At 42.8% G+C, this 26,829-nt stretch overlaps 1 protein-coding gene across 1 annotated transcript in view; it reads right to left on the minus strand.

Annotated features, from left to right (window-relative positions):
- The window catches only part of ATP9A (ATPase phospholipid transporting 9A (putative)), a 65,810-nt gene extending 39,638 nt beyond the window's left edge, over window positions 1–26,172 (minus strand). Inside the window, exons 1-8 of the mRNA XM_075019526.1 lie at window positions 26,068–26,172; window positions 14,685–14,829; window positions 14,209–14,322; window positions 10,631–10,739; window positions 3,702–3,760; window positions 2,763–2,814; window positions 2,091–2,185; window positions 737–817 (exon numbers count right to left, since the gene is read on the minus strand). Of these exons, the coding sequence (XP_074875627.1) occupies window positions 737–817; window positions 2,091–2,185; window positions 2,763–2,814; window positions 3,702–3,760; window positions 10,631–10,739; window positions 14,209–14,322; window positions 14,685–14,829; window positions 26,068–26,135 (723 nt within the window). The 5' untranslated portion in view covers window positions 26,136–26,172. The remainder of the gene's footprint in view (window positions 1–736; window positions 818–2,090; window positions 2,186–2,762; window positions 2,815–3,701; window positions 3,761–10,630; window positions 10,740–14,208; window positions 14,323–14,684; window positions 14,830–26,067) is intronic.
- Window positions 26,173–26,829: the final 657 nt, after the last annotated feature.

Here is a 26,829-nt window from a genome sequence, read left to right on the forward strand (position 1 = left end):
CTAAAATACCAGCAGACAACTTCTAATAAGCTGTAACTGTCTCCTATTTGTTACAAAACCATTTGTCCTCTGAAAGGTCCCCAAGGGTGTTAGATGAATCTCTGAAAATGTTCATAATTCCACTGAGAGGAAAAAAACTCAACCTTTTGCCCCAAGTAGGCAATGCATCTTCCCAACAAGTCAAAAGATATATATTTTTTTAATGGTGATATTTCACAGTGGCTCTTGAGCTGCTTGCTGCCCTCTGAAATAGGGGGCAGATGTAACTTGAGTTCATACAGGTTGTATGCAATTGAAGGCAAAAAACCAACTGACTCAGAATTAAGACCGCTATTGACTGATCTAGCTAAGATCCCCTGTCTTTTCACAATTAAAGGATTTTAATCCTACAGTCTATGGTGGTCCAGATTTCCTTCTGAACAGGCACCATGAATACATAACTACCAATCTCTGTCTGAATGTTCAGATCTAGTACCTTCAGAGTAAGGTCCATAATCCTCAACAGCCTATGACATTGTCTCCAAGTCAAAGCTTCAATAACCATATTTTTGTTTCAGATTTATTTCACAGATTTTAAGGGCGGGGGGGGGGGGGGGGGGGGAGAAAGAAGAGACAAGGAATGGTAAGACAGACTTCACTATTTCTCCTGAAAAACTCTGGCAACCTGGTAGCATTCAGCAGGGTTGCATAGCAAACACTACCTATATGATTTCAAATATATGTCAGCAAGACTCACCCTTCTGAAGGTCCCCACAAAGTTATGTATATCAATATTGGGTTCTTCTGCATATACATAGGATCGGATTTGCAGTAGGTCCTATAAAACAGACATGTTTTGGCAGACAGTTAGACAACCACATTTTAATAATGTACAAGTGTTTCTACCAAAATACTTTGAGGGAGAGTTACTTATGAAGTTAAGATAATTACTAAATCATGTTACTTAGTGGAGCCCAACTGTCTAAGAGAAAATACAATTGGTGTACCAGCTTCACTGCAGACTATTTCTTGAATTGATACCTGAGAGACTCCTGGGAGTTACTTAGATGTCAGTGCCCCATAAAAGAAATTTCAGCCTGAATAATCAAGACAGCCTAAGACACTTATTACTTCATGGCAAAGAAGGTTTGGAGTAGTCTTCCAAGGCAATCAGGGAACACCCTATCACTCAATATTTAGTTCAAGATGCCAGTGTCACTAGGAACAGTTCTCTGGTGACAAGAAGATAGGCCAATTCTGCACAGCGTTTTCACTGCTGACTCCTACACATGCACGAACTATTCACCCCCTGGAGATAATGCCTTGCTTCAAAGCCTTTGTATAAAATAAACTTCTTGCACTTTTTACAGATAGAACATCAATAAAGCAGGTACTCTGATTCCCCCTTCTTTCCCTTGTTTTCTTTTTTTAAAAAATAAAAACAAACAAAACAACACACAAGCTACTTAGCTAGAGATTTTGGGAAACAGCATGTTTGATGCAGGTTATATGCTTATTTCAGATCATACAGTGGAGCTTCCACGGTGACACTCCTCCTTTCATAAAGGCAAGCAATGAAAACTTAATGGCCTCTGAAGCCATTTCATGAAAATGCATGAATTGTGCCTCTGAACTTACTGGAGTGCAAGGAGTGAAAGGGAGCATTTGAGAAGTACCACCACCAAAGGTACCTATCCTGCAACAAGACCTATCCTGCAGTAAGTTACTGCAATGGTCTCTGGAGAAGAAAAAGAAAATAGGAGCATCCTACCATTAGCCACCTTCTGCTGCAAGGCCATTCTCTAGCTGTCAACCCCAGTGCCTATCTGCACAGCTCTGTGGTGACAGCCATGTGGCACACAGAGACACCTAGCTTCACCTTACCTGAAATCTTGCCTTGGAGCTCAGGAAGAGCCAAAGCTAATCTGTAGCCAAAACTACAAAGCTTTGTTGCCAAAGCCAATCTGTAGCATGCACTGAGCCCTATGCAGAACAATGCTGCATTAACCTGTTTCTCAAAACAGCCCATTAACTGAAGCACCTGAACATTTTTCAGGTAAAACAGATACGCATGTTTAACAAGTACAGTATTTTGTACAAAGGCAGCTTACAGAAGCAGTTGGCAGCCTCTGAGTACAGGTAACGGGCAGCCGCAATTTCCAGTCTGTCTCACCATCCAGCTGGTCAGTGCGAAGGAAGCAAGATCCTGTGGATTTTCAACACCAGTCAGTGCTCTTTCCAGATCTGTCTTAGATACATCTATAACTCATGAAATGGCTTCGTATCTAGGACACCCTTCTTTCTTTGGAAACAGTATCTGACTTCAAGTAACTTTTGTTAATAACGCAAGAATGATATTCTCGCATCACACATTCATTTCCTTCCACTAGTCCAGAATACAGTCAGACTCTGTGCTGTATCTTTAGGACATTTGAAATGTTCCCATTAGTCTTTATGTTTTCTAATCCTTCTGATCAAACATTTCCTTATCCCACACTTAACAAAACAAACCTGAACGGCAAGTAAAATTATTTACATCTAAAACACAAACTGTTATGCAACCAGATTCATTTACCCTGGGTTCAACCACCTACATTCTTTGATTAGCAAACAAAAACAGAGTATAACATCCTGAGAAGTGGCAGTCCATAAAAGTATTTGAATTCTCTGTCGCTCTAAAAATTTACTATTATCTATTTCTTTCACATTTCTAAAAGATAATTTTCTCTAAACAACCAGTGAAAGGTTAATGGCTATTTTGACAATTGGTTCCAGATGTTTACCATTCTTCTCCGACGTCCTCAGGAAGATCATGTCAGCAGGGACCCGCTGGTTCTGTTAGGAGAAGAAAGGCCATTATTGTGCATACAGCCCTGCACGCGTGTGCAGCCGCCTTCCACAGCCCTACCGTGACAAGCAAAGGGGATATGGAGGAGAAAGAGGATTTCTTTGTCAAACTGAAGCTTGGTATTCATTTTGTTTTGAATCCTAAACTCACTTCCCTGCAGAATTCCAAGAGCAGAATAATAACTGGTGCCAGCTCCCACTGACCCAACCCACCAACAGCTAGGTTTACAAAAGGGCTAGTGAGTAATTCTAGCAGTGTGAAGAAATTTTAAACTAATGCTGGTTTCCTTTCAAGAAGTCCCATACTAGAAGAAAGCATGTATCTGGAATCTACAGTTACCATTTTTCTCTTTTTTTGTACTGAATATTTTCATACTAATGGTTTTAGAGGTCATAGCTGCTTGCACAGAGTGTGTGGGCAAAAAAAAAAAAGTGGATTAAAAACACCACACATAAACTTGTATAAAAGGGGAAATATACCTGTACATACCAGTGCCTACAAATGGATCACTGTGTCTCCCAATACTTGTGTTGTTTACACCCAAAGCAACATTTGGATGTTGCATTTGTATCAGGTATTTAACCTGTGTCCAACAGTCAGAGATAGGACCAGGGAGGCTTTTTATCTTGCTATAGTATAAGTGGAAAAATTAGGTTACACGTGCATATCTACAGATTTATTCTCACTTGCAAAGATGATGATGCTATTTTGGTGGGGCGGGGGAACCCTGAAAAGTGATTAAATATTGTAACTAGTGTTCTAACACCTGACATTCTAAGCCTATCGTAAAACAAACATGACTTCAAAGGATCTCATTTTCTACGGTCTTGCAAAAAAAGTACTTTACACAGAAAAGCTACACATAAAGGCTAACCTTTTCAACAATGATGAGGTCGCCTACTTGTATATTAGAGCTCTTCACCTTCACAGTCCCTGCAAAGGAAAGATATCAGTGCATTAGAGCAGCAGCAGGACAGGGTTTGTGGGTGCTGTGTGATGTTCCTTACCTCCCTTCCTTCCACTTCACTATTCTGGAGAAATAACGTTTCTATCAGAAGAATTAGGCAACGCTGCCCTGTAAAGGCTTACCAAGCCCACTGCTGCCACTGGGTAAAGCAGTGGGTCTCAATCTGTGAAAAGGGCTGAAAGCCTCTTGTCTAACAGCTCCAGACCTCAGCCCTGGATGCAAAACTCCCTGGTCACTCTCTACTGACAACTCTGAAACAAGCCCTTAAACTTTTTTTGTACTGCTTAACCCAGGAATTTGAAAATACTTTCAGCGTCAGGCAGACAACAGAGCAAGAACAGGAAAATTACAGTAGGGAACCATCAACTCCTGACTCCTCTTCCTTAGGTGGCTGAAAATCTAAAGCTCGACTCTCGATCCAAGCCCTGAAAGCCGTTAAGTACAATAGGCCCATCTTAAAAACCAGGCTCATTTCCTTCCCTGCTGTAGCTCTTGTATCTGGCTCAGCTGTACCACCTCTCCTTTGCCTCTGGACAGACACAGCCTGAACAAGCCCTGCAGAGTATGGGTCCTACAGAAAATGCATAAATATTTATTTCTTTGCAGCTGTCAAACATTTCCCAGTTGCTTTAAAACAGGGGATTAATTTAACAATTGGCTAGTAATTTCAAATCATTAGCCAGCTCTAGATTTGGCTTCTCAGACTAACTAGTGATTTATAATCAGTTAATTTGAACCCTGCCTCTATGTGTCTGTCTGTTATATTTCAACAAAAGCCTCTTTAATCTGCTGTGATTTGAGTGGAAGTGGGGGAGGCACGTGGAGCTCACCCCAGCATGGACAACACTCCTACTGTACCTCAAAATTCATGGGCTCACTGGCCAGATAGCAGCTCAGGGGGAAAGGAGAAGGGGGAAGGGAGGGGGAATAGAAATTAGCACAAAGCACAAAGGTCACTAGGATTTTACTACTGGCAGTCCCTTCATTAGCATCCTTCTCAGGATATGCTTCAGTGTTTCTGCTCCAAATTAACAATGAAAGCCATTCTGGGCTCCCGGCAGCCTGCTGCTTTGGTGACACACTGTGTGCTTAACAACATGCTTCATCACTGCTGCTAATAAATGCAGACTTCCTTACATGCTGTAATTATTCCTACAAATTATAAGCAGTCATGGCCCATTTCACAAATATCTCATAGGTCTTTTGTGGATCCTGGGTTTTGCCTTGCAAGATTTTTAGTTTAAAAAAAAAAAAAGTAAACAAAATGAATGCTGGGCTAAAGACATCTCTGCCAGGGCAGGAAGCATACTGGGGATTAAGAGTCCATTACGCAGAGGCTTGAAAAGAAAAGCCGCACTCCAAGAGGATCCAAAAAAGCATCCCTGGCAGTCTTCTGTATGGGCTATACAAAGTTAGGTACTATGACACTAAAAGGGTCTGACAGATAACATCTCTTCCTCCCCTTTTAATACGGTTATTCACAAAACAACAAAAAGTGCTTTTGAATATTCTCCCGTGCAAAGGAGGAAAAAAACCCCAGTGTGCTCTCCCCACACAGGCATAGCAATTCTGAAACCACTGTGCAAAAAAGCTCTTGGAACGAGATGTGGGTTTGTTTAACCATATTTTATGTATTTCTCTTAAAGATCACAAGGATTTATTTGGTGACTGTGAGTATAAGAAGCACTATCTGCAGGTTTCACGAATGGAAACTTATTTTTGTAGTGCTTTCCTTAATGATGTAAATTCATGCTGGAAAAGAAAAATTAACGCCTGGACAAAGCTATAACATGATGATTTCCTATCATTATGCACATACAATGCTTTTTGGATCATTATTCTGAAAACAATATCATCTGCTGTAAAAGTTTTCCAGTAGGAGAGAAATCAAAGCAGCTGGAGCAGATTTGTATTGTTCAATAACCCTCCCAAGCTCAGCTGTTTTAAGGTAAAAGAAAGAGAGGACCTGTCTACCAATATACATTTTTATAACTACTGTATAAGTGAGATGCCCTTTTTAGGTAGCAAAGCTAATTCTACTTTTTCCAGCCATACTCCTGGCCTTTCATGGATGACATCTCTGCAGTATGTACCACATGTCCTGCTAAGAAGGCGCAGGACCAGATGTTTCCTTTGACTCAGGACTCCCATAAAGCAACTTACTTGAATTAGTTTTATTTTGATCTTGGGAATTCTGTAATTCCTTTTTCTTTCTGTGGGGAAACTACCTCCTAAACATTAGATGTTTTCTCATGCACGTTTAAGAAACTAGCTAATAACACAACTGCTTCATTTCCCAGTATTGCTCTGCTATTAAAGTATTTTTGTAATAATAAATTACTGCTTTTATAAATGCATCTAAAAGTGCTTCCTCTAAATACGCATAGGTTTATTTAGCATTTACAATACTTCCAATTTATATTTTCTGAAGTTAATCAGAATACAAGTCAGTGATTAACACAATTTTAAAAAGCAACTAGTGTTGATCTCTTACTTAAAAACCCCCTGTTGTTAAAATTTGATTGGTGTTTGTTTCATTCTTTGCTGTAACCTGATTTATTTTTTTAAAGATAAAAAAGTAAACATAATAAAATGCAAACAGTTTGTTCCAACTTAAGCTATAGTCTTTGAAATTATCACCAAATCTGCAGCATGATGGATGTACCATAAAGCAGATTATTTAAAGTATTAAATATATTAGCCAGAAGAGATGCCTTTTTCTATTATGCGAACACATAAGCCAAGATTTCACAATAGATCTGCAGAGCTTCTCTAAAGTACAGATCAAAACACTTAATTTGGAACTAAAGCTGAAGCCAGAGGTTTATTAAAACAAGTTAAATGCATCTGGAGAGGAGAAAAAAAAAAGGTTGTTTGGATGTGCTACACCAAACTTTTGGCTTTTGCAGCCTTATGCTGTATAAATGGTGCAGCAGGACTCAGAGGGTTTGGGAAAATATTGTTTTTATATGGCTGGTAAATGCCAATGATCTGTATCTTAAGTAGCACCCCTCAGTAGGAGGTCTCTTCCCATTTCTTTCTGTGGAGTTTCTCTCTCTATTATGCAGTGTTACCCAGGGAGGGGGGGGGGGGGGTGCGAGAGAAGAAAAACAAACCAAGAATTTGCAAGCACAGTTCTAGCTTTCTATCAAGCAGAAAGTCAGCACACAGACTTCTGAACACAAGGAGGCTTGTAGGTTTATGAATAGGGGTTTGAAATTTGATTATTTTTTATTACAATCCAAACAACTGTCCTTTAAATGGAGAGCTTTCTATTAAAAAAAAATGCTTTCCAGAAGTCTGCTGGTTTCATCATTTTGGAACATAAATGGATCATATCAGTAGAAAGAGAAAAGAGGTTCAGAGTGGAATTTTTTTGATGTTATGTAAAATAAAGGAACACGGAGGAAATACACTACGTCACACTGCCCTCCAAAAAGATTAGTCCCTGAAATTCAGCAACTATATTCAAAATAAAATGTGATCCAAAAAGGATTCTTCCTTTTTCTCTACAAAGCAGCAGCTTATTGAACCTTAAAAAGCTTAACAAGAAGAGTGCCTGAAAAAAGTTTCATGTACAGGAGCAACGCTGCAAATCCAAAATACCAACCCCCCCCAGGGTTGGGGGACGAGGCTGGCGGGTGTGCTGAGCTGGAGAGCTCCCGGCCGGCAGCAGGAGCTGTGCCCAGCCACGCTGCAGCTGTGGCTCTGTACAGGGCGCGAGGAACCACACACAAAGAGGACAAGAGGATCCCGATTCGGGAAAGCATTTAAATCTGTGCTTACTTCCATCCCTATTCAAAACTGCATATAAGCATGTGCTTAAGTCTCCCTGGCTTCATTCAGACCTAAGTATGTATTTACATCTGTGGGGCTGCACTGGGAGGCCAAGGTTGGAGATGGGAAAAACTATTCTCCAGCCACCTTAACTGCAGCTTAGTGCAAATACTCAGGAGAAATAAAAATAGCTTGGAGAAAGCTACAGTGCTCCATTAGATCGATTATAGCCAATCGTCAAGACAGCAGTGCTCAGTGTCGAGCCTAACCTAATCCCCCTACGCCAAAACACTGGCTTTAGAGGTGAAACTATTGTGAAGTTTTAAAAAAAAAAATTTACACAGCAACATTACAGAGGGCTTTTGTGCATCAGTACCCTTCTGCACCGCCCCTTTTCAGTACAGTGCTGTGCCACTATCCTGAAGCATGAACCCTGCTATTCAACACAAAAAAACCCCAAACACCCAAAACCCCCCAAACAGCCTACAGTCCAAGGCAAGTCCTACCTGGAGTTTTGTCAGCTACACTGAAAATTAATCGTTAGGATCAGCTGTTCTCAACTTATTTTGATATTTGCTGCTTCTACTTTTGACCTGATGAAGGGTTTCCTTGAAAGCTTGCCTACTTTTTCTAACTGTACTAATAGATACAATAAACCAAACCCAACACACCTCCATCCCCCAGCCATGGTGGCCTCACAAGGTACTTCCCTGCTCCTAGGTGATTCTCAGAGGTGCTAAGGTTTTAATCAGGGGAAAAAGAGATGTTCAGGTCTCCTGAAAAGCTTGAGTACCGAGATTCAGGGAGAGACAGAAAATTACTTTTCTCCCCAAACCACAAGACAATCATAAATAATTTTATTTTTCCTACTCTAAACTATACCGCTAGAGAGTCTCGTTCCTGTTTCTGCACCAAATTCGTGTTAAATAAAGTGGCTTAAGACTTTCAGCTAGTGCCCAGCTGCCAATCCTCCTTGGTTTCTTTCACAAAATTAGAAAAGTTAAAGGACTGGGGGGAGGGAAATCATTCATGGGAAACGTAATAGCAATATGAAAAGAACTAAAGGAGAGGTCAGGCCCCTTATAGATCATTGAATAGAATCCAGAAGGCAACTCTTTTATATCTTTAAATAGATGTAGTACACCCCTCTTGGATGAGGCTTTTGTTGGTTGCCAAGCATTTTAAGTGTTGTAGTAAGAACACGTTATTAAAAGGGGATTTAATATTCAGAAACTCAAACTCCCTAGTTCGGAGTTGCCTCATAATTCCCGGCATGTGAAATATATACAGCCTTGAGCAATTACATTTAAAAAGCAGCCTTATTCTTAAAAGTGCAAGTGTTAAAAGCAGCATATTTTTACTACACCTAGTTCACTGCATCTTAATTCAAGGGTATAAACTTATAACAAAGAAACTGGAAATGAAAAAAAAAAAATAAAGTTGCTTAAATTCAGTTTAATTCCCTTTTTAAAAACAAAACCCTGACCTCATCATCATTGTCATGGTATTAGGAGTAACTCCATAGTAAGGCAGCATTTGATTTTTTCAAACAAGAATTTAAATGTCTTTGTTAGGTACGGCACAGCTGTAAACAATGGCCAGAGCTAGGGATCAGACACAGCTGAGCTGCTGCAGCCTGGGCTCACTTACAAATGAGGTCTCCCAACTCCTCACAGTTGGAGGAAGGGGCTAAAGATGATCTATACAAAAAAGTACAAGATACTGCCAGTATTGACGAACTACATCAGTTGCTGCTAACAGAAACACACAAAAGATGTGATAACATATCACACCTTCTCTTTTAGCAAAGGACTTGCATGATTTAAGTCCCTGTCTGGTACAACCCAGAAAAAACTATGAAATTCAACACTATTGCATGCCCAGTAAGTGATGGAACATGTCAGTATGTCCAGCAAGTCACCTTAAATTTAACACATGCACTCACAAGCTCCTTCAGTACACAGAGTACTTCTACTTAACTATGATTTGCGGTACCTGTGCTGCAAGGGTCCCCAGTCCTAGACACTAGAACATAGCCTACCGTCACTCTCATTAGTTGAATCAACCTCTGCATAACCATATTCTGACAATTTCACAGACCTAGATTTATTTCTTCTAGTAAAGTGCTTTTGCAAATTATTTGCCTATGTGGATCCTCCTCCCTTTTTTAAGCACGCATTTGTTGTTTCCATTAAAGAATAGAATTGGTAGCTTGTAGGAATCCTTCTTACATCTGTCTCTCTTCCTGACAGGGTGAGCAAGCAAAAACCACATGCAGAGGGAAGACAGATGCACTATTACCAAAACTGGAAGGAAAACAAACACAAAAAAAACCCCAAACATATCACATCTGCTATAGCTCCATTCTTGTTTTCTTCCTACTATGCCGTTTGCTGTATTTGCCTCTCCCTCCCTTCATCCATGCAACATTACAGAGCACTTCTCTCCTATCACAGCTTTGCAGGAAGGAAAACACATTTTCCTTCTGGAAACATTCACCTCCACAACCTAGAGCAATTCAGATCCAGTTTCATTTTCTTTGGTGACTCTAATCCACCAAGAAGGGAAAGAAGTTTTGGCCTACACTGGAGTTAGGAGCAAGCAGGGTTTAAAAATACCACACCAGCTGCTTGGAAGTTCACCCCTGCCTGGTGCTGGCTGCAGTGAACTCCCAGCCCACAAAGCAGGCTCCTGCACGTGTGAACACACTGGCTGCCCACTCCCCATGCCTCAAGTAGCCAAGATGATGCTCTGAAGTTCTCGGAAGCAATTAACACACACCCACCCCTCGCACTAGCTGTGCATCTCCCTAGGAAACCCTCAGCAGCCACCACAGCCCGGCGAGGAGCCATCCACGAGAAGCCACCCAGACCCCCGAGGCCTCCGCAGCAGCAGCGGGAGTGGCGGCGTGCCTGCAAAGCCACGTGCCTGCGAGCCCACAGCCCCCTCCCCATTCCTTGAACTCTGCTTCTCCGACTGTCAGCAGCGTTTGATTGAGTTGCAACCCCTGGCGCTGCTGCGCCAGGATGCAGCGGGCACGCTGGAGCCACCGAGCCGACCTCTCGCTGTGAGCTTGCTGTAGATCTGCGAGTTCACTTCCTTGTCGCGCATGTAACATCTGATCTCCTCCGCGGCCTCTCGGATGACGGTAACAGCAAGGACAAATCCCTAGAAGGAGCATGGTGGGGGGAAACAGAATGGATGAAAAGGTCAGGAAAAAATCACATCTGCCTCTAATAAGAGCAATATTTATCAGTACCACTGCCAACAATCTGCATTTCCTTATTCTATCTTCTCTCACTAAATCATCATAGTGATATTATGCACTGCTGTGCGGAACTCCCAATAGCAAACTGACAACAGACTTGGTGCTTAAAAAATTATGGTTGTTTCTCAGCTTTACTGTGATGCTCTGCCAGTACCTCCCCAAGCAAATCTTTGTAAAGTTTATCTGAAGAGCATAAGTAACATATTTCATCTCACTTTACAGGTGTGTAACCAAGCCTGAAAGGGGTTACACAAAAGTCCAATATAAGACAGGATGCCTCAAATCTCAGTACTCCCTCCACCACAGAGCCATCAAAGTTAGCTCACCTAGTCTGGGAGATTTCTTTACGTAGAAATCTATATAGAAATTTATATGACGCTCTTTTATATATACAGATATATAGATAAATAATGCATGTGTATTCATGTGCATGTATGTATACACACAGTCAACCTACACAAATAAGCACTCTAAATATATTAACATGAACTACTCATAGAATAATTACACACTTGTCTGACTAGGGTTTCCGTCCTACTTTTCTGTGGATATGAACAGCCACTTCATTTCCTCTTGTCATGAGGAAAATGCTCACATCACATCCTTCACTATATTAAAAAAATAACTAAATTAATGCAAAACAATTCTTCATGGTGCTAGTACCACAAAGTCATTTTATTAGGCACTATTCAGCTCAGACTCGCTAAACAGTTAAAACCCTCCTCATCCATTACAGAAGAAAAATGAACTTTTTACAACCTGTATTGAAAATTGCAACCATGTACTGATTATCTCTGTCAATAAGAAACTTTTTTATTTTAGGAAGGGGGCAGGGCAGTGTTAGAAACTGAGGGTTACATGAAAAACACAGGAAAACATCTGTAAATACCCACCTACCCAAACAGGAGATTTTGCCAGTGGGTTGCAATTTCCAACTTTAAGTAACTTCATTTTTAGAAAGAACGGCTGTGCACACACCTCCAAAAACTGTATGTACAAGTTGTTAAGCTGGACACAAGGAACTTAACCTGAACTCCGCTACCACCTCAGGGAAGTCTTGCTGTAGAGCATTGCTGACACTACCCAACACAATAACAATTCAAATTCTCACTTTTTTTTAAATAAAGAAAAATTATGAAGAATGACCTAAGAGCTACTAAGACCAAAGGAGAGCAGTGTCTTTAATTATTAAAATACTGAAGTACACTTCACCTGCCGGCTCTCACAATCCTATAATAGAACTAAATAGTCCCTAATTCTAGTACATACATATGCGTCTAAATGCATGATCTAGATTAATTAGTATCAGTCTTGAAATGCAATGTAGTATGTTTCTGCAGCATTTAAAAATGCAGACACATGAAGAGACCCAAGGATTGGCAATTACTTCTTTAAAACATGCCTGTATTCAATCCTGTATTTACAAACAATGAAAGTAAGAAGCCATTAATACAATATTTTCAGAGAAGTGTTTCACCCTCCAGCATTCAGGACCATGACTGTCTGTTTTGCACCACCGTGGAAGATCTCTTTCCCATAACGAACAAATCAAGAAAAGAACGAACATTTCTCTTCTATTTACAAGTGGCCTTTGTGGCTTTCCAAAAATAAAATAAAAGAGCATCAGTTATTTTCAACTTATGTTTCAGCTGTTTGAAGAGTCTTCAAATAATCACCCCAAAATATTCCCACATGTGCCGACTCACTGTGTCATCTCATATGTCATTCCATCCCCAACACTCGTATTAGCAGCCAGTAATGAACAAAGACCTTTCTTACCCTGCTTTCTGGCAGCTTATATGCCAAATTCTAATTGCTCACCTGGCATAGACAAGTCACAACTGCCTATACAAAACCCAGAAAGAGAGAACCTGTGTGTGCATGTATACTTTATTTATAGGACAGGATCTTACAAAACTAGCCTTAGATTCACACAGCAAATGCAATACAGCACACACTTGAGAGAGAATTCAGTGAGATCCAGGCTTTAATATTAAACAGAATTTTTGGAGCAAAGTCCCGAATCTGGCCCCTTCACTTCCTTCTGGCTTCTACTGGGGATTTTACTGTATTGGAAGTCTAAAAGGCAGGAAAAATTTCCTTTGCCCCTGCTCAGCTCCCTCAACAGAGCCATGAATTTTTACCACCACCATTTCTCAAATCAGTGCACAAGTAGTGTCTTAGAAAGAGCCCTGTGCTTTTTAAATCAATTTTCAGTTGCTTCTTTAAAGTAAAAAGGATGTCTATCTTTGGAGATTTTCAAAACTCAGGTAGATGAGTTAAACCAACCTATGTTTAAAGATAGCCCTGCTTTGAGCAGACAGTTGGACCAGACGTCCCTCTGAACCAAAATTATTCTACAATACTATGAGCTGAAGTGCAGCAGAGAAATTACTCACATAGAAAGAGAAATAATAGTTTTACTGGGATAAAAGAAAAAAAATATATAGGTACCTACATTTAAGCATTTAAGCAGTTGTAACTAGCTCATACAGTGCATTTTAGAGATTTAAGAAGCCCGTTCTGTGCAACTATTCCTCGTTCTGCCCTTTGACAGCACTGGAGTTTCTGCTTCAAACCTGATTATTATCGATTTCCTTTGATCGCAGATGAAACACATGGCTATCAAAAGAAAAGGGCAAATAATTTACAGGAAGGAAAGAGTATCTGCACCTTGCGTGAGCGTGAATGAGTATGTGTGTCTATTTTTATACGTGGGAGGTTTGTGGAAGGCTGTTTCTCAGTTTTTTCATTTGATTTTTACAATACGGTTAAACCATGAAGCAGCCTGTTGACCTATCCCAAGGCCACAGGTCAAACTGTTTGGCAGGGGAGCGTAATTTGCCAACATTGCGCATATGGCCACTCATTAAGGTCACTTTTGAAAGGTGCCCTTCAGTCCTTCGCTGCAGTTGCCAGGCTGCTCTGGGGTCCCGCAAGCACCGGCTCTTGTGTGACCACCCCAGGAGGGCGCAACACCCCACACAGATGCTCCACGAGCACACGCCGTGTTTAGATGCAGCTGTGAACAGCAGACATGTTGCTCCAGTCTTTTTTCATTTTCTTATGTTATTCATGAAGCCCTGCTGCCCTTGCAGTCAGCATGGCCAGTGGCGAGGGCTCTGTGCCTGTTAACACCCCACAGATGAACAAGTTGGGGGCAGAGTCCTCTCACACCCTTGACAAACCTCTACAAAATAAAGCTTACGGCCAGAACAGGCATCTACGCTATGACAGGTGTGGAGCTGGCCTGAAAAAGTAAGCTAACAAAATGATTTAAGGTGCAAAGTAATGCCCTAGAGAAAAGGCAGCAAAAGAAATTTCATCAAAATTAAGCTTTCTTGAATAAATAAACCTTAAGTTACCTACCAGAGGAACCCAGTATGTGTAAAGCGCGCCAAGCCTCATTTCAACAACAAATTGAGAGCAGGCCAAAAGCAAGAAATAAAGGTTGAAGAAGTATTTGAACTGGTTAAACAACACCTAAAACAAAAACAAAACAAACAAACAAACAAAAAAAAAAAAAAAGAAAAGAGGGAGAGAGGAGATTAATGGAGTTCAGAAATTATGCATATTGAAATAACCACCAGAAATATTTTCGCATGCTCCTCTACTGCCTAAATGCTAACTTAGGGCAGTCTTAAAAGTAGTCCTGGACACTCAGGACAGATCTGTGTCCGGTTTGCTGCTGCTCTGAGGCAGCCTTTCCAGAAGGCCCACCAAACACAACCCAAACTTTAATTATTTCCTCCAGCTCCCAGTTCTGCATCTGTCTACTGTAAAACCACTGAAATTAGGGAAAGCATTGGGGCAGGATGATGAAAAGCAACTTTCTTCACACTTACCCCAGGGAGAAATGTAAAAAAGTTGTATTTCTGATTGTTGATCACATTGCGGGGGTATCTCTGGTCTCTCTTCTCTGGATGGCCAAGCCAAACAGTACGAGGCCTTGGGTCTCTCCTGCCACAGCATCTTAAGCACTCACAACACCTATGGAAGGAACATTTCATTTTAAATTAATGCATTAATTTTTAACACATTTCTCTGACTCACAAACACACACCTGAGACCCTCTCCACCAGCCAGGCAGAACGGCTGAGCATCACTTCTTGATCTGTCACTCACCACCTCTCATCTGTCAATTATCCACTGTATCACAAGCATCTTAAAACCCAGAGCCTGACTTTCTACCAAATAGACACTCTGCCTGCTAAAGCCATTGCCAACCTGCCTCGCAGTCCGCCGAGCTACGAGCAAACATCTCGTATGGTGTTGGAGCTGTTGCTAAAACACCACGCAACCATGTGTTCAAAGCTGGTCAGGCCTGCGGCAGTGCTAGAAATGCGCCTGCAGCAATGAGGCCTGGGGAGGCTCCTTGTTTTGCTTTCAAGAAACTGATGCACAGAGAAGCACGGACCAAGCTCATCGCTACACTGAGTCAGTGCTGGCTGCTGGGGGAGCTTCTGCCTCCTGTGAATGAAAGGGCTTCAGGAAGCAAGGAGGTGTGGGGTACAGGCAGAAAGGTCCCCTTGCATCAACCCTGGATTGCAGGTTTTATGCCAGAAAGCTCCTGTGAATCAAATAGTAACAGGTACTTTTTATTAGTGCTTCTGTTTCCTTGTTGGTGTATGGAAACTTCCTCAAACAAAAGGAGGCTTTACCCATTTACAAACTAAATTTAAACAAGAACATATACGTGTAAAGTGATCCTATATGTCCTCAAGAAAAGAGATGGAGACAGACGTTCTCCTCCCCTTCCTCACAACCCCGACTTCATAAACATTTGTACCTTTTTAACAGAAGGCTTTAATATTTGAATTTTTGCACTTTAAAATAGTCTTGCCAAGGAATTATAATCTATAATCCTCAAAAAATTAAACCTCAAGAGGAATCTGAAAAGAGATACTAAATGATTACTGATTTTATTTTTACACAGTATTACAGTCATCAGCTCTGTTTATGTCAATGGCAAATTGTGTGTTATTCATTAGTAGTTAATGTACATTCTCATCGACTGAGAACACGCACTGTAGATCCAGCTACACAATCTCAGTTTGTTAGTTTAGCTGTAGTAATTCATGTTTTCAGCTCTTCAGGTGACTGTCCTGCTGCTGCACCACCGCAGAGGCTGCGAGCTCAGACAGCCCAGACCAACGCCTGGATCCAGTGCTGCAAACCCAAGCTGCCAGGGAAACGGCTGCAGGAATTTAAGTGCATCCTATTTTCAGACAGACTAGTCCAATGTAACTTCTCCTCTAATTTTTTTCCTGCATTTTTGCCTACTTTGTCAGCAGGACCTCTGTTCTTGCTCTATTTAATACTGTCATGATTCAATTATCCAGCTCAACAGTTACTTTTTATATCTTGTAATGCCAGTTTTCAAAAAATTATTCAAAATAAATAAAATAGGAACACATCGGCATGCTGATTTTTTACTTTTTCAACTCAGGCTTACATTAAAGCCACTTATTTCGCATAATTTCTGGCCTTTGCTAAAAGTTACGTGGTTGCTAAAAAGTTACATGGGAATTCAGGAAAGCCACACCAACTTCACTGAAACTGATAGGGTTACTAAAGGATTCCCTCTTCTCGCTGGGGGAGATATTTAAAATCCAGGCTGGGAGATGCGAGCTAACAAGCTAGGTCTCCCAGCACCGCTTTAAACCACCAGTACACAACACCTCACCACGGGTCCCCTCAGCAGCCCCGGCCCAGCTGGTACCCCGACCTCTCCCCGCTGCTGTTGGGGAGCTCTGGACTCACCCAAGTCAATAAATAAATCCCAGCGATGGCATGTGGTGCCTATATTTGAAATTACCCAGGTTAAAATCTCCTCCAGCACACAGTTGGGTGTCATACGCAACAAAACTGTACTCCCCGTTTCGGAAACCACTGCATGGCCTACAAACTTCAGGCTAGATGTTGCTTTTCTCAACCAAAAGATCCCTGGATGAGGTGACAGGAAACACTTATTCTCTAGAAGAATGTGGAGGATTCACGTGCAATTCATTAAGTAATGGTAACACCAGAGAACCGTGACTTTCCTTCCACAGGCCGGAGCCTGTCCGCCATGGCCCCCAGGCCACCCCAGCCTGCCCACCACCAGCTCGAGGCGCCTCACGGGGCCTTCAACCCGGCTGCTGCAGCCAGCGGAAATTCAGCTCTCACACGAATTTTAGTGAATAAAACCACGCGCTGCTCGACGTAACGAATCCTTACTTGAGGCAAGGAATCAAACAGAGCATTGGTTACTTCGTGGGAGATGCGAGGACTTAGCAGAGATCCCTCTTGCACCTTGAAAAAGCCTCTCTGTGCGAAATTGCAGCATTGTACCCTCCCAAACCCCAAAAGGGTTACTTTTCTGTTGTCGCTGCTTCTTACTGAAAGCCAATCTCTCCCCAATCCCCCTTGTTCCTTTAAAAACAGACCTATTGAATTTCACTGACAATTGGGAAAGCCAGTAGCAGCCAGATTGATAACCAAAAGCTTCAGAGCTCTTACAAACATCTTTCCAGAAACCACCGCTAAGATCTGTTCTCGAATCACGGCATTCTGCCACAAAACTTCAGTTAAACACACATCTAACGGAAAGAAATAATTATTTAAGGAAGCACACAAAGCATTCAGCTCTTGAAGACACTGCCTTGCCAGAAGATACATGCAGCATGATGAACAGTTTACAACTCGCCACACAGAAGGTGGTTTCCTACAAAAAAACGGTTTTTTATGTTTTATGTCCTGCTGGATGCAAATAAACGGAAAGAAATGTTATCAGTTAAGTCAATTCCTTCAGTACGGAAGAGAAAGAAAAACTAAATTTGCTTCCAGAAGTAAAGAAAAGGTGTCACCATGTGATTTGGTGCTCCATGAACAGGCACAGACATTAACTTCACAAGGCTGACTTGCAAGATAATTTCTCACAAGCTTTTAAAACTAGATAAAAGGATTTTTGCATAATCAAATTACTTTGACATTATTGTATTTCATGAAGAGTGACAGATGAGCCCTGTAAAGGTGGATTTTCTCTAGTCTGTACTCAAGAACAACCTAAGTCATAAGGGTACAGATGCCACCCAAACACAGGAGAGAGAAGGTTTTCTCACTCAAAGAAGCTTTGAGACCAAAATGCTGACAAGACAGCAGAACACTACATAGCACCCACATATCGGTACTGAAGGAACATAAAATCACAAGTTTTGGATGGTGCTGAATAGTCTCTTACCAGCTCCAGGTAAGTCAAACCCTCCATTCCAAACCCAGAGGACTTGTAAAGTCCCCCAATTTCAGTAACTATCCTACTGCTTTCACCTACACACATTTGTCACTGACCATGTAGAGGTCAGCTTTATCAAAGTCTCTGCAGTTGTCAGCTCTGACTTGCAAACTGTTCATTTGCTGAAGAGGAGAAAATTAGGAGAATGCAGGAAAATCTGACAGAAATTAACACAGCGGGTAACGTGAACAGTTCAAAACTGTGATAGCCATGAATACCTAGATCAAAGGACTGGCATAAAATAATTGGAGATGCTTTACTGTTCAAGTATATACAAAAGGCATCTGACTTCCTACAGACTTGCAGCACCACTACTGGCATCTCTGCCTACCTTTATACAGGGACATTGCCTGTTATTCTGCTTTTGTAACATTTCTAAGACAATGCAATTCCATCCTTGACTATTCCTAGTACCATAAAACTGTAATTAACCTAAGTACCCTAAATGTAATCCACTTCAAAAAGTCACACTTTTCCCTGAAACTATCAATTTTTGTCAAATCTACAAACATTTTTTTCCTTGTTAAGAAAAACTAACTAGTAGATCTTTCTTCCCCACAAAGTTGTGTATAATACCCACATCTGAAAGGCAGTTACCAACATGAGACAAACAGTAAAGTTGGTGTAAAAGACTCAAATTCATAAACTCTACCTCAGAAGTATGTTTGATTAGCTTGATAGCTTTTAATTGCAGTTTTCTTTCGTGTTTGCAGATGAAGACCTAAGAAAAATAGTCACTTGTACCCCAAATACATTTTAACGGAAGATAGTGAAAATGGTGGTATTTGGATCACAATAGAAAATAGATATGCTGGCGGGGGGGGGGGGGGGTGAGGGGGGAAAAGGAGCTTTTCCTTCTTTCACAATGGAGAAAACCACACAAGATTAGCCTTGATTCCATGTTTTAATGACTGTGAATTCAGAATGACCTCTACGATAAGGCTCCAAATAAGAGGCTTTGCCCAAGGGAGCAAACCTGGTGTCCATATACCCTGTTTCATCACAATGTGCTTCCCAGTTACAGAGAGAGTAAGTCGGTCCTTGTAATCAGACATCTGAAACCAGTTACCTTTGTTTATTTTTTAGGGTGGGCCTCTTCTAGGGATTGTATTCAACAGCAAAAATACCTATGCACCTATATCATAATATTTACAATAGGATAAGGCTTAAAGAAGGTACTACTAGAATTCAATGTATTTTTTACTTGTGCTGAGAATTTTTTTTTTACAAAGTAAAATTCACCAGTACACTCCAAAGAACTTTCCAAGTATCTGGGTAGATCTTCAAACCAGTACCTAAATCTCCAGAGCAAACTTCCAGACATTTTAGTAAGTTCAATGACTTATCAGCATTTTTTCTTCATGAATGTATAAGAAAATGGCAAATGAACCCCACAAACTAATCAGAACATTTAACTTTAGAAGAGCGCACTCTGCCCAACTGTTTACATACAATTATATTGCTTTTAATCTTTTATTTTCCAAATTACTATGAATTCACTAGTCTCTGAATGCTAACACCTAGCATTGCAAAATTGCTTACACTTGCTTGGTTCTAAATGAGACAGCAGCCCTCAGTACTGATGGCACCTACAAATGCAGGGAAGTAGAAGGCAATTGCAGAAAATTACCCCAAATTTAGCACACATTCTGCAATCAAAGCCATGACCTCTCATGGTGTTCCCACCACAAAGATTCTTGTTGCTGTAAGAATTTTAATTTACAAATGCTGAGTTACTATAAGGTTTGAGAATCAATCTAAAAATAATGCAGTTCCAAGTATAAGCAAGAAAGGGCATGGGAGAATCTCCTGTGTAAAAATAACACTTCTGTGAAATTCCTGCTTGGTTAGAGTCACAGTTTTTGCAACCTCCTGAATTACAGGGAAAGCAAACTGAAAACCTAATTGGACAAACAAAAGAAAAACTTCCTGCCTAGCAAGTTTTTGAAGGCGATTATCAGTAGTATCAATGCTCAAGTAAAGAATATACACCATTTCTACTAAGAATTCTCCTACGTAGCCTTTTAGCAAGACGTTCTATGCAACGTAAAGGAATTCATTAAAAAAAAAGTCCAACCAATGAACACAATACTACAACCAGCAATAACAGAGTCGCACGTTGCAATGCTTTATCTGGGGAGGTTTATCAGCCCTCAGGAATCCCATTACGTCATTGTCTCAAAGCGTCCTCCAGAGCATATAGTGCTCAGCAAGTAACTCATGCACCAGTGGCTGAAAATCAGCAAATGCTGATTTTTATCCCATACACATTCAAAGACCCCAAAGAGTTTTTGTTATGAAGGCACCTAGCCAACCCCAGTGCTGGCATTTAACTCTTTTTTAACTTTGTGACCTTTTTTTTTTTTTTTTTTCCCCTCTTGTCCCACAAACCACCCAGCACGCTGCCTGTGCTTTCCTGGGTGGGCACAGAGCAGAAGCCCACAATCCAAACCCTGGGCTAGTGGAAATGTTATATCTGCACACCAACTGTGCAAGTGTCAGCCCATGGCTTGTTGAAATAAGTTAGAAAAATGAGCTTTTGGTAAGTACACAGACATTTCTCAAGCACAGACCCATGTGCTCATTCTTACAGGCAGACGTTTATCACCACCACCCCCCAAGATATTCAATTGCCATAATTTTTATTTTTTAAAACTTTTCAATGATGCCTTAAACTTCATCAAGGAAGAATACATTACCAAGCTCATTAGTTATGCTTTAAAATCCTCTGTATGACATCTGTGCTCCTTACAAAGTGCTTTACGCAAACAGGAACGGCTGCAATGGCAGATCGTACTTTAACAGACTAATGGCAGATTTCATTAACCTACCCAGGCTGACCTGCAGAAAGGACAGTTTCACTACCCGAACCCTTTCTGTCTTACATGTGCCGATGTTGCAATGTGAGTAAACACCGGTGTCCACAGCTACTTTGATTATTGCACCAGGTTGGGTTGGCACAACACCAGTGAAAGCCTGGTGCTCGCCAGCCTTGCACGGCTGCTGCGCGCTCACAGGAGCCAAAGCAAAAGCCCCCAAAGCTGCCAAGGACTTGTACTGCGGGGAGAGACAGCCACGCTTAGGGTGCAAAGTCCTGGGCTGTGCCGCTAGATATCCGACTTGGGATGCCCACATGCTGGGATGACAAAACACAACTCATACCGAGAGCAAAAAGTAAAGAAGACGCAGAAAGATGGGTGGTGAACCTAGCAAGGAACATTTTCAGACAGTCTCCTTTTCCCTTTCTCCTCTGGAAACTGAATAACCTTAACCGTGAAAAAAACATTCTGACAAATCCATTCAGTTGGGTACCAGCAACAAAGTACTCTGAGCACATGCAAACAAGTACACAAATGTGTCTTCAAATTATCCTGGTGCTCATTGAATAAAAAGTCCTTTTGACTGGGGCTATCAGCTTTTTCCAGTTACCTTACTTGTTCCTCCCTGAAAGAATTTTACAGGCATTGCATAGTTCTGTGATCTACTGTTTCTTTGGATACCATCCCTATTTTTAGGTATCAAGCTTAAAGACCTGCATGATGAGGGGAGGGGGCTGCTCAGGCCATCACATTACTCCAAAGTTTTCTGCGCAGGGCAAGGTCAGTGTCACTGGCGGAAGTTGGCCGTTTCTGGCAGGAGAGAACTATCGCCATCATTAGGAATAACAAACTACTTTCCATCAGGAAATCAGAAGACTACGTCCTTGAAAGGGAAAGAAAGATTGTCTAGAAAAACAGCTGAAAGTTTACATGGCTGCTTAGAGATGCTGATAAAATTAGCATGCAGTTTCCAGGAATGGGAATCACAAAGTTACAGAAATGTAAGCAATTTTCTATAAAAGTTTAGGAATACACATTTCTAAACATTCTTCCTCCATTTCGCAACTGAAGCATTTAAGAACAGCATTGCAATATAGCTAGCAAGTTGCTGTACACCAGGAACTTTTAATAACTATTATCTTACAAAAAGAACATGAAAAATATATGAAGACAGCTTATATGGGGAAGCTTATACAGCACTGTGTTATTCACATTTTAAATCATAACTCTGCAAAAATAATAATAAAAACCAAATTCACAAATCCCCAAATAAAATCGCAACCACTCAAAAGCTGTTCTTTCAGCGTGAACTGTATCAAAAACCTTGAGTACTGTAAGTGATGTGGCCCTTCACCTGCACAGGTATCCAAATGAACGGAAGGTGCTGAACAACAGGTCTATGGTATACTTCACTTGGGATTATATTTGTTTACAAAAATGCATTTTTAGTGATGATGTAAGAAGCAGTAATATGACAGATTGACTGTCAGATGCCAGATTAATAGCCATGACAAAGGAGCAGGTTTTATTTATAAATGCAGCATGTTTGATGAGCTATTTGAGAGCAAATGAAAAATGCTTTCATAAGCATTTTTTCATATAAAACAAACCTAATGGAAAGAAGTGTCACATTTGTCTAATACTGGGATAGTATTTGTCAAATTAGTGGTGAAGTTCATCAACATATTTAATCACTTCTACAGCCAGCACATTTCTTGGATGATGTTTCTATGTTTCTCACAGGCTGTGCTGTTAAGTCCTTGGCACCTCTAATATACAAACCAACCTTCCACATTTCATTATTGTAAAAGCATATGAAGAATTTTCCACTGATTAAAAAAAAAAAAATCCACAGAGCCTTACACAACCACCTAGCCTTTTTATGCACCTCCACAATTCAAACCATTCCCCCGTTTCACGCCATGCAACAGTGCAGCTGGGGTGGCTGAGGAAGGGGCCAGGAGCGCTGCTATTCCTGCAGCCCACCCCTGCCCGTCCGCCAAGTGCTGCGGTGCAAAACAGCTCGTCTGTGGGAAACCAGCCCAGCTCTGCACGCGCTGAGGCACACCCACATGCAAGCAGACGGAGGGCAGGAGCTCCCTTCTCTCTCTGTTGACTTTGAAATGGAATTTGCCATTTTAAATAGAGCCAGAGTACACACGCACATACAACGGAATGGCTGCATGAAATGTTACTGTAAAGCTCCTTCTTCCCCATCCCGTTCTGCATTCTTCCCCCCACATTTCTGGATCAAGGCCTTTTTACAGCGCAGAGGAAGCCTGAGCACAGCAGTTTACTGGTTTCAAAAAGAGCTTTGCAGGACTGTGGACTGAGACCATAAGCTATTTAGGGAAAAACTTGTGTCATGCACTGAACGGAGCATCTGGGGTGCTTCAGGAACTTGCGGCTCCCTTCCCAGCACAACTCAGCCCCTGGGAAGCTCAGACTCACTTGCCATCCCACCAACAGTCCCGCTGCAGTTAATGTTATCCTTCCCTCCTAATTGGCACACATCTCATAGTGGTTTTCAGAGTGCTGCAAAGCATTTGGAAGAATATGGATGAATTCAAGGCATACAGCTGCAGAATTTAGAGGTTAGCCTTTGATTGCAGCAAGGAAGATCCACATTAAAGTTATGCTCAGGAACAGATAACCACTTCTCCCACTGGTTTATTAAGCACACAGTTTCTCTTCGACACAGATCTCAGCTGTCTGTACCATCATTCATCTCTGCAAGGCTACCATGCAAGTTCCTCCCTGGCTTCTCTTCAAAGTACACTAGAGACTGAGGCTGTAATGAAAGCCTTGTTTGGATGACACCTGCCCTACATGAGAATTAGTCATTTCTTACTTTTTTGTTAACATACATGAAGATTTCTATGAAGTCATTCAGTACACAAACAGATATCTGTTCCCCACTCCCGAAGTCCACACTGACAAAAATCTTTGTCTGAGAACTTGCCCCCACTGGTGGGGAGAAATCCCCACAGCAGAAACTGCAGTTAGGGCTATGCTAAGGTGAAGCCTTTCAAGACTTGCTTATCCCTGGGTTTTCGTATGTATCAAGGAACATAACTTGGAAGGCTTTTGTCTGGGTTTTTCTCAGAGGAAACAGAAGAAAAAAAGTCTTGATTATGGCTTAGGATTCCCAGGACTCTGTCCTGGATGCAACATCAGGGACCCGCCCTGACTAGCTAGCTGATTTCTTCTTTGGTTTATAATACTGCTTTGGATTTGCTCGACTTTGATGCTTTGCTATCACACTATCATTCGACCAAATTACTAACATATCACAGGCTACTTATCAGTAAAACAAGAGTTCCTAATATATGCTAAGTCTCACGCCCAAACAGAGTTACCGCAGCAAACGTAAACCTCAAATCCAAGTTATTCAGACTGCTATTGAGAAAAAAACCTAAGCAATCTTCCTTCACAACTTCACACTGCCAGAATTTCTTGCTGTCACTGGAAACATCATCTCTGTGACTGCTAATCAAGTAGAGTCCACAACCAACGAACCATAGCTTAGGTTAGATGAGGGCAATTTCTGTTAGACACTACTGAACACATCATAATACCCAAGAGGGTCTTGGTGGAGGTTAGAGAACTTTAGGAAAAGAAATCATTCAAGAGGCTTTGAGACATTTCTCAGGCCTCCACCTGTCCCTGATCCCTTTCAATCACATCACCAAATTTAATGCCATGGTGGCTGTACCTTGTGGAACTTGCCCAGTGATCCATGTGACACAAGCTCTGAGGAATTACTTGCTGCATCACACACACCTCCCAGCTCAGTATCAACTGGCATGGATATTGCTACATCAACTATTAGAAACAATGTCAATAATAAGGTATAATTCCAATAACAAATAAACTATGTAGAACAATTTCAATTAGAGGAATCTGAGTCAAAACTATCACCCAAACCCATAACAAACAAGGGAAAAAGCATCAATTTCCTCTTGTTCTAACAGTCAGGATTTCCTTCGATATTTGGGTTTATTTTGCTAATATCACTCACCACATTCTAAAAACCAAATTATCCAGGGACAAATGAAGCTCTGCAATAACTGACAGCCAGGTAACTTGGATACCCTGCACACCCCACTGTGTACAAACCAACCCACCTGCATAGTGGTGCAATTCCCTCCCCCCCAAAAAAGTATTAAAGGACCATCTTTCTTATTTAAGGAGGCATGGGAATACCAGTATAAACCTATTCCTTGAGGAACCCATCCCACGCTCGGGGTATTGCAACATCCCACACCAAGGATATTGTATTGCTTTAACCGATACAGTTAAACCCAGCCTTCTGCGCTGAGACAGGGACCTTTGTTACAGACCTACAAACACCATTTCTGGTCCAAGGCTATTCCTCAGCGAAGGCCGAGCGCTCGCCCAGGCACCAGCCTGTAATTCTCCAGCCCCGCGCCAAGCGCAACAGCGGGGATGACGAACAGGACGGACAGCAGGGATGGTGTCAGGCAGCCGGGGACACAACCGCCTCTCGCCCGGGCCAGCCCGGCCATTGCAGCGGCGCCCGCCGGCGATCGCTGCCCCACTTGGCCGGGCCGGGCTGGGCTGCGGCGACCGTCAGCCGCGCTCGCTGCCGCCCAGGCACCGCTTTGTCTGGAAGGCTCTGATGGAGAAGGCGATGAGGATAAGGGCCGACCGGCATGATTTTTTTTAATTATTTTTTTTTTTTCTCCCCACGCAAGGGGCTGCCAACCGGCAACTGATGGCTGGCCCCGCTCTCCCCAGCCCCGGCGCCCCCCCCGGCCGCAGCCCAGCACCTCCCGGCAGGCTCCTGCCCCCCGCCCGGGCGTGCCACGGCAATGGCGTCAGGAACAACCTGTCAGCGCCCGCCTGCCTGCCTTCCCCCCCACTCCCTCCTCCTCCTCTTCTCCTCCTCTTCCCGCCGGGCTCGGACCACGGCCGCGCAGCGCAGGGCAACGCGGCTCCCGCCTGCCCCTCCGCCGCAGCCCCGCACCCCGCCTGCCCCGGGCATCCCGCAAAGGCCCCCGAGCGGGGACCCCGCCGCCGCCGCCGCCCCGAGGCGAGGGGGGCCGGTGGTCGCACCGCCCGCCCACCCTCCCGCAACACAGCTCGGCGGCCAGCCGAGGAGCGGCAGCTCACCCGCTGCGGTGCTTGCTGTCCATCCGCTTCTTCTGCCGGACCGGCTGCAGCGGGATGTTGTCGGTCATGGCCGCGGCTTGCCGGGGCGGAGCGGGGCGGGATGCGCTTCCCAGCAGCGCCTCGGCCCGGCCCGCCGCCGTCTGGCGGCGCCGCCGAGGGGGCCGGGCTCGCCGCCGCCGCCGCCGGGCTGCCAGCACGCAGGTGCCGCGCCCGCCCCGCCCGCCCCGGTGCGCTCCGCTCCGCCCCTCCCGGCCCGGTTCGCTTCTCGCCTCCTTGTCCCCGGGCCGAACCTCGCCGCTTGGCGCCTGCACCGGCCCGGTTCGGCTCCGCTCCGCCCCGGGCAGCTCTGCCCTCTGCGCCCCCCCCGGCCGGCCACCTGTTCTGCCCTTAACCCCGCACCTGGGGCGCCGGGCTGAGCAGGGGTGCAGGTTGTACCTCCCCGTCTTTATACCATCCCACCACCCACATTATTGGGCTGTTGCTTTTCGGTACGGCTGCTCGCACCCTCCTTGCTTGGTGACCTTCACCCGCTCTGGAAATGCTCGTTTCTGGATCCTAGGTCAGATTTCCTCTGCAAATTTAGGCACAGATTGCTCCGGCGTTTCTGTTCTGGTTATGACTTCAAGCTTTTTTTTTTACAATCGCAGTGACTAAATCTTCATTAAAACTAAGTATACAAATCAGATTCAAAAAAAAGCCTTGGGCTACAGAAGCTGAGATACGTGCTTGGCCCGATAAACTTTGTATTTTATCAGACAGGGT

Source organism: Buteo buteo, chromosome 2 (assembly GCF_964188355.1).
Source record: "Buteo buteo chromosome 2, bButBut1.hap1.1, whole genome shotgun sequence".
NCBI lineage: Eukaryota > Metazoa > Chordata > Aves > Accipitriformes > Accipitridae > Buteo > Buteo buteo.